Source organism: Papio anubis, chromosome 20 (genome assembly GCF_008728515.1).
Source record: "Papio anubis isolate 15944 chromosome 20, Panubis1.0, whole genome shotgun sequence".
In the NCBI taxonomy this organism is placed as follows: Eukaryota; Metazoa; Chordata; class Mammalia; order Primates; family Cercopithecidae; genus Papio; species Papio anubis.
This window is the reverse complement of record NC_044995.1, coordinates 5,827,333-5,835,204: the sequence shown is the minus strand read 5'-3', so window position 1 is coordinate 5,835,204 and position 7,872 is coordinate 5,827,333. Positions and strand designations below refer to the sequence as shown.

At 54.4% G+C, this 7,872-nt stretch overlaps 1 protein-coding gene across 1 annotated transcript; it reads left to right on the top strand.

Moving 5' to 3' along the window:
• Nucleotides 1–287: 287 nt before the first annotated feature.
• On the top strand, nucleotides 288–6,680 carry KLK7 (kallikrein related peptidase 7). The gene is made up of 6 exons (XM_031659216.1): nucleotides 288–780; nucleotides 1,333–1,463; nucleotides 1,873–2,020; nucleotides 2,659–2,906; nucleotides 3,260–3,396; nucleotides 5,474–6,680. The coding sequence occupies exons 2-6, from the start codon at nucleotides 1,391–1,393 to the stop codon at nucleotides 5,627–5,629; spliced, it is 762 nt and encodes a 253-aa protein (XP_031515076.1). The 5' UTR covers nucleotides 288–780; nucleotides 1,333–1,390; the 3' UTR covers nucleotides 5,630–6,680.
• The last annotated feature ends 1,192 nt before the right edge of the window (nucleotides 6,681–7,872 follow it).

Sequence of the window (7,872 nt, the reverse complement as noted above, 5' to 3'; positions counted from 1 at the left end):
TACAAAAAATCTGGGAGTAGTGGTGCATGCCTGTAATCCCAGCTACTCGGGAGGCTGAGGCAGAAGAATCGCTTGAACCCAGGAGACAGAGGTTGCCTAAATCATACCACAGCACTCCAGCCTGGCGATAGAGGCTCCGTCCAAAAAAAAAGAAAGAGAAGGAAGGAAGGAAGGAAGGAAGGAAGGAAGGAAGGAAGGAAGGAAGGAAGGAAGGAAGGAAAAGAAAGAGAGAGAGAAAGAAAAGAAAGAAAGAAAGAAAGAAAGAAAGAAAGAAAGAAAGAAAGAAAGAAAGAAAGAAAGAAAGAAAGAAAGAGAGAGAAAGAAAGAAAGAATCCAATCACTCCGGACGCTGAGACAGGAGAGGCCCCAAAGAAGGACTCAGCCAGAGCCTATTCCCTGAGCTCAGCCGGTCCTTGAATCCCGCTCCTGCCCCTCAGACCCAGCGCACCGGGTGCCTCCCCTGAGAGCCGCCAGGAGGGACTGTGGGACCGGAACGTGCGGGGGCGCAGGAGCTGGGCACCGCCCGTCCTTCGGAGGGAGGGTGGAGAGAGAGTGCAGTGGTGCCAATTGCTCTCGCTGCGTCAGGGGTTCCAGATAGCCAGAACCGCAAAAGCAGGCGGGGGTGTCCCAGAGTCAGCTCTGCCTGCACCCCAGGGCACTGGGGCCGGGCGTGGGGCGGGGGGTGGTATAAGAGGACCGCCCAGCAGACGGCTGGGGATCTTGGAGCCCAGCTGTGTGCCAGCCCAAGTCCGAACTTGGATCACATCAGATCCTCTCGAGGTGAGAAGAGGCTTCATCAAGGGTGTACCTGAGGGGAGGGGGCGATGCTGGCTCCGAGCCTGACTCTGCTCCCGAGAGGCAGGGCCTGCAGCCTGGACTCCCGGTCCTGAGCAGTGAGGGCCTGGAAGTCTGCAGTTTGGGGCCTTTTAGGGAAAAAGGAACTACGGACCCAGAAGTTTGGGTTCCATAGGGAGGGGCAAGATCGGAGTCTAGATTCCTGGCTCTCTAGGGGTCTGAAGAACAGGACTTTTGGGTCTGAGGGAGGAGGGGCTGGGGGCCTGGACTCCAGGGTCTGAGGGAAGAGAGGCTGAGAGTCTGGACTCCTGGTTCTGAGAGGAGGGACTGGGACCTGGACTCCTAGGTCTGAGGGAGGAGGGCGATGAGGGTCTGGACCCCTGGGTCTGAGGGAGGAGGAGGTTAGGGGTCCGGAGTTCTGAGTGTGAGGAAGGAGAGGCCAGAGAAATTTCTGGGTCTGAGGGAGGAGGGGCTAGGGCCTGGACCCCTGGGTCTGAGGGAGGAGGGGCTGGGCCTGAATTGCCTTCTCCTTCTCAGCTCCAGCAGGAGAGGCCCTTCCTCGCCTTGCAGCCCCTGAACGGCTCAGCAGGGCACCATGGCAGGATCCCTTCTCCTGCCCCTGCAGATCCTACTGCTATCGTTAGCCCCGGGAACTGCCGGACAAGAAGGTGAAAACTGGACTGGGAAGCTTGACCTCACCTTGAGGCCCCCACTGACCCTCTCCAAGGAGTCCCTGAGTCAGAACCCCTCCCTCCTCAAACAGCTTCCATCCTGGGAGGACCAGACTGTTGGCTGAAGCCCCTGCTTTTCCTGCTTCTGCTGCCTCAGGGGTCTCTGTCCCCTCCAGGCCCTGCCTCCTGTGCTCAGTGTCTCTCTGTGGTTCCCCCAATGAGATACACCTCCTGGGTTTCTGAGTGGGCTCCTTCTCTGTCTCTATCCCTGTCTCTTGCTTTCTCTGTATTTCTCCACGCGTTTCCATCTGTCTCTCTCCATCTCTGACTCTGGGAATCCCTGAGGTGCAGCTTCAGCCTTCCCCTGAGGCTGGCTACCCACATGCTCCTCCATGTCTCCATCCAGCCCAGGGTGACAAGATTATTGATGGTGCCCCATGTACAAGAGGCTCCCACCCATGGCAGGTGGCCCTGCTCAGTGGCAATCAGCTGCACTGCGGAGGCGTCCTGGTCAATGAGCGCTGGGTGCTGACTGCCGCCCACTGCAAGATGAAGTAGGTGCCGCCCAAGGCTCTGCTGGAGGTGCGCCAGCATCTCCAGCTCCCTATGGAGAGGTGGGGGGCGGGCGGGGGCGGCTGTCTTTCTGTGCCCACGGCTCTATCCTCCTCTCTCTGGATCTCTGACCCCCTCTCCCTGGATCTCTGTCCTCCTCTCTCCCTGGCTCTCTGTCTCTCTCTCTCTCTCTGGGTCTCTGTCCCCCTCTCTCTCTGGGTCTCTGTCTCCCCCTCTCTGGGTCTCTGTCCCGCCTCCTCTCTCTGGGTCTCTGTCCCTCTCTCTCTGGGTCTCTGTCCCCCCTCCTCTCTCTGGGGTCTCTGTCCCCCCCTCCTCTCTCTGTGTCTCTGTCCCCCCTCCTCTCTCTGGGGTCTCTATCCCCCCCTCCTCTCTCTGGGTCTCTGTCCCCCCTCCTCTCTCTGGGTCTCTGTCCCCCCTCCCCTCTCTGGGTCTCTGTCCCCCCACCTCTCTCTGGGTCTTTGTCCCCCCCTTCTCTCTGGGCCTCTGTCCCCCCTCCTCTCTCTGGGTCTCTGTCCCCCCTCCTCTCTCTGGGTCTCTGTCTCCCCACCTCCGGGTCTTTGCACACCCTCTCTGTCACAGTGTCTCTTCTGAATCTCTGAATGTCACTCTCTCCTCCCAGTGACTACACCGTGCACCTGGGCAGTGATACACTGGGCGACAGGAAAGCTCAGAGGATCAAGGCTTCGAGGTCATTCCGCCACCCTGGCTACTCCACACAGACCCATGTTAATGACCTCATGCTCGTGAAGCTCAATAGCCGGGCCAGGCTGTCATCCACAGTGAAGACAGTCAGGCTGCCCTCCCGCTGCGAACCCCCTGGAACCACCTGTACTGTCTCTGGCTGGGGCACTACCACGAGCCCAGATGGTAGGTGGCCTCAGTGACCCAGGAGTCCTGACCCCAGTCCCCTCCTCCCTCAGACCCAGGAGTCCTGACCCCAGTCCCCTCCTCCCTCAGACCCAGGAGTCCAGGCCCCCAGCCCCTCCTCCCTCAGACCTAGGAGTCCAGATCCCCAGCCCCTCCTCCCTCAGACCTAGGAGTCCAGACCCCCAGCCCCTCCTCCCTCAGACCCAGGAGTCCAGACCCCAGCCCCTCCTCCCTCAGACCTAGGAGTCCACGCCCCAGCTCCTCCTCCCTCAGACCCAGGAGTCTGGGCCACAGCACTTCTGGCCCTCACCCCATCCTCTCTGACTGACAACTCTCCCTGCTCCTCACTGCAGTGACCTTTCCCTCTGACCTCATGTGCGTGGATGTCAAGCTCATCTCCTCCCAGGACTGCACAAAGGTTTATAAGGACATGCTGGGAAATTCCATGCTGTGCGCTGGCATCCCCAACTCCAAGAAAAACGCCTGCAATGTGAGACTCTCCCCCTCAATTCCTTCCCAGTCCTGGGTACCCTGTCTGCATGCCCCAGGGGCAGAGCTTGACCCAAGTGACTGGGCACCGAGCCTGGCCTTGCCCTCCCCCCAGGCCCGGCCTCCTCAGCTTTTTTCACCTCATTCTCTGCCTAGGTCAGGGGTGGGAGCTTACTTAGGGGTCGATGTGGCCCTGGGGATGGGACAGAGAGTTTAATAGGGGTGAGAAAGTGGGGGCGGGACCAGGGAAGGAGAGTGAGGTGCTGGTCCCAGGCCCAAACCTTAAGGGGGCACCGAAAACCTCAGTGATTGAGATACATCGTAATGCGATATTTAAAAATAAAAAATAAAATTAATGCAGAAGCCCACGATGGATAAAATGTTTCCATTTTAAATAAAGAGCAGGTGACTCTTACTGAATTTTCCCTCACTGTAGGGGCCAGCATGGCTCAGCACAGCGCTGTACTGGCGCTGTCTTCATTTCAAATGTGGATACGATGTCCATCATGCAGTTTTATGTATTACCTTTGATTTTGTTAAATGCTGCATTGAAGTATTATGTATTACAGTTACTGAGATTTTGTGCCTGAAGCTGATGACTCACTCAACTGACCCTGGCCCTGGTCCCGGGGAAAACACTGTTTCCCTCCACCTCCTCCCTGTTCCCTCTTCCTGACCTTTTGTCATCCCCTCTCTGTTTCTGAACGGTCTTCCCCCATCTCTCTTTGTGACATAATTTCATTTCATCCTTTTCCTCTTTGTTCTTTCTCTGTGTTGAGCTAGCTTGCTCTCTCTCCCTTGCTGTCTCTCCACACACTCCTCTCTGCTCTCTCTTCTCCCTCTTTCTCTCGCTTCTCTCTCTCCCCTCCCCTGCCTCTCTCTCCTCTCCCTGCCCCCCTCCTCTCTCTTTTTTCCTGTCTCTCTGTCTCTTCTCTGGCCCTCTCCTCTCTCTCTCTCCCCTACTTCTTTGTCTCTCTTCATCTCTCTCCCTCTTCTCTCCTTGCCCTCTCCTTTCTACTCTGTCTCTCTCTCTCTCTTTTCTATCTCTCCCCTCCCCACCTGCTCCCCCATCTCTGTCTTTTTCTCTCTCTTTATTCTCCTCCTCTCTTCCAGTCTCTCTCTCCTCTCCCCACCCGCAGCCCATCTCTCTCCCCACACCTTCTCCCTCTCCCTTCTCTGTCTCTCTTTTCTCCCTCTTTCTTCTCCACCCCATCTCTCTCTTCTTCCCACACCCTCCTCCTCTTCCCTCATCCCTTTATCTCTCTCTCTTCTCCTTCCTTCTTCTCCACCCCCATCTGTCTCTTTCTCTCCCCATACCCTTTCCCTCTTCCCCATCTCTCTGTCTCTCTCTTTTCCCTCTTTCTTCTCCACCTCCAACTCTCTCTGTCTCTCCACACCCATCCTCCTTGCTCACATCTGCACCTTTAGCTCTCAGGGGATGTGGGATAGTGAGTGTTAGGGATAGAGGTGATGGCAGAGAGATGGCTGTCCTAGAGAACAGGGTGTTCCCCTTCTCCCCTGGTAAGGGCCAGTTCCATGAATGTGCAAGCTCTGCACTGCCACAGAGCCCCACACTCAGAAGGGTCTCAAACTTAGTCTAATGCATTCCTGTTGTTGTCTTGAAATTCTTAATAATTTTTGAACAAAGAGCCCTGCGTTTTCATTTGACACCAAGCTCTGTAAATTATGTAATTGGTCTTGACCCTGGTTTCCGAGACCATCGTGTCCCCCTTTCCCGTGCAAGACGGCATGCATCCACCCCTTGGAGATGATGTTTCTTCCACTAGCTTGGAGCAGGGTCCTTAACATTGGAAAATAAAGAGTGCTCTGATCCGGAAACCCCACCCCTTCTCTGCAATTGCTCTCATTGGCCAAGGGTCAAATCAGTGTCTTCAAAGGACCTAGTGTGTTCCTAGCACTAGCTCTCCCGTTGGTCCCCAGAGACAATGAGTCTCTTCTCATTGGCTGTGGTGGAAGTCCATAATCTACAAGACAAAGACCGATAACTGAGGAATGTATGATAATGAGTTGGGTTTTGATCTGAAGCCAAAGTTAATCTCCGGCTGTATTCCCTCTAGGGTGACTCAGGGGGACCGTTGGTGTGCAGAGGTACCCTGCAAGGTCTGGTGTCCTGGGGAACTTTCCCTTGCGGCCAACCCAACGACCCAGGAGTCTACACTCAAGTCTGCAAGTTCACCAAGTGGATAAATGACACCATGAAAAAGCATCGCTAACACCCCACCAAGAGTTAAATAACTGTGTGCTTCGAACAGAAAATGCACAGGAGTAAGGACGCTGATGACCCATAAAGTCATATTTGACTTTACCTTTCCTCAGAGATATACTTAAACCTCATGCCCTGTTTGTAAACCAATCAAATTGGTAAAGACCTAAAACCAAAACAAGTAAGGAAACAAAACCCTCAGTGCTGGAGGAGACTCAGTGAGACCGTCACTCTCAAACACTGGAAGTGGACGTTCTACAATCTTGATGGAAGACAGCTGGTCAACGTACACCGAGACCCTTATTCACCATCTTTGATCCAGTAACGCTAGTCTTAGGAAGAACCTATTAAAAAAAAAATCCAAACTGTAGAACAAGACTTGAATTTATCGTAATATTATTTATCACAGAAATAAAGTGAAAACATCAAACATGTTCCAAAAGTACTGGATGGCTTAAATAATAGTCTGGCTTGGCACAATGATTTTTTTTTTTCTTTGAGACAGAGTCTCACTCTGTTGCCAGGGCTGCAGTGCAGTGATGCAATCTTGGCTCACTGCAACCTCTGCCTCCTGGATTCAAGTGATTCTCATGCCTCAGCCTCCCAAGTACCTGGGATTACAGGTGTGCACCACCACACCAGGCTAATTTTTTGTGTATTTTTACTAGAGACAGGGTTTCACCATGTTGGCCAGCGTGGTCTCGAACGCCTGACCTCAGATGACCCACCCACCTTGACCTCCCAAAGTGCTGGGATTACAGGCGTGAGCCACCACGCCTAGCTCACAATGATATTATAAACCTATTAAAAATGATTCTTAGAATTGTTAGTATTATGCAAGAATGTTTAGGCTATATGATGCTAAATGACAAAAGGAAGAGACAAAAATATATATGTATGTGAACTTAACCATAAAAAATAAAATATTCACAGAATCAAATCTGAAAACACATGTCCCAGACTGCATACTGGGGTGGTCATGAGGTCGCTCCTTCCTTCTGTGTACTTTTCGTTGAATGTGTGCTTTTATAACATGAAAAATAAAAGCGGGAAAAAAAGTCTGAAGATCTGCGGTTGGAGAGAGGAGACCTTTCAGGAAGGGAGCCTAGAAAGAAAACTGTGACCGGTTTTGAGCCCTGGTCCTGCCCGCCCTGTTCAAGGGTATAGTTCCGTTTCCCAGATCTCAGTTTTTCCTTCCTGTAACACGGGAGAGAGAAGAAAGGATGGAAAGAGGAAGAAGGAGGGGAGGAGGGAGGAGAGAACAGGCCCACTTCAGACTTCATCACCGTGGGAAGGGGTGTGAAATTGTTTCTGAATATCTCACGAGTGACAAGTGAGGAGGAAGCCAGGCGGGTTTCAGAGGGATTGGGATGGCGGTAGACAGGACACAGGGGTCCCACAGGGGTCTGCCAGAAGTGAGCAAACAGTGCTGGAGGAAGACGGTGGCACCTGCTCCCCAAGAAGGGAGGGAAAGGAACCTCGGGAAGCGGGTAGGATGAGGGAGGAGTCCTCTGTGACTCAGAGCCTGGCCACACCCCCAGCCTTCTAACATCAAAGATCCTCTGTGCCGTCACACCTCAGACGCTGCTGACCGAGGAGCCACTCTAGCCCAGGACGCGCCCCTCCTATCTGTTCTTCCTGTTTCTCTCCCAGAATTCTGCCGCCACCAACATCCTCCAGATCCTTCCTCTCCTTATCTCATCTCCCTCTGAGTCTCTCCCAACCCAGGTACCCCAGCCCTGTCATATTGCAAAAATTCTGCAGCCACTAATTCTGATTCTCCCATGTAGGAGGCTAACACACAAAACACAGGAGTCCAAGATCCCAGCCCCTCCTCCCTCAGACCCAGAAGTCCAGGCCCCCCAGCCCCTCCTCCCTCAGACCCAGGAGTCAAGGTCCCCAGCCCCTCCTCCCTCAGACCCAGGGGTCCAGGTCCCCTCTCAGCCCCTCCTTCCTCAGACCCAGGAGTCCAGACTCCCCCAGCCCCTCCTCCCTCAGACCCAGGAGTCCAGACCTCCTCCTCAGCCCCTCCTCCCTCAGACCCAGGAGTCCAGACCTCCTCCCCAGCCCCTCCTCCCTCAGACCCAGGAGTCCAGACCTCCTCCCCAGCTCCCTCCCTCCCTTGTGACCCAAGGGGTCCAGGTCTCCTCAGCCCCTCCTCCTCAGACCCAGGAGTCTGTGACTCCCCAGCCCCTCCTCCCTCAGACCGACCCAGATCCCCAGCTCCTCCTCCCTCGTGACCCAGGAGAGGCA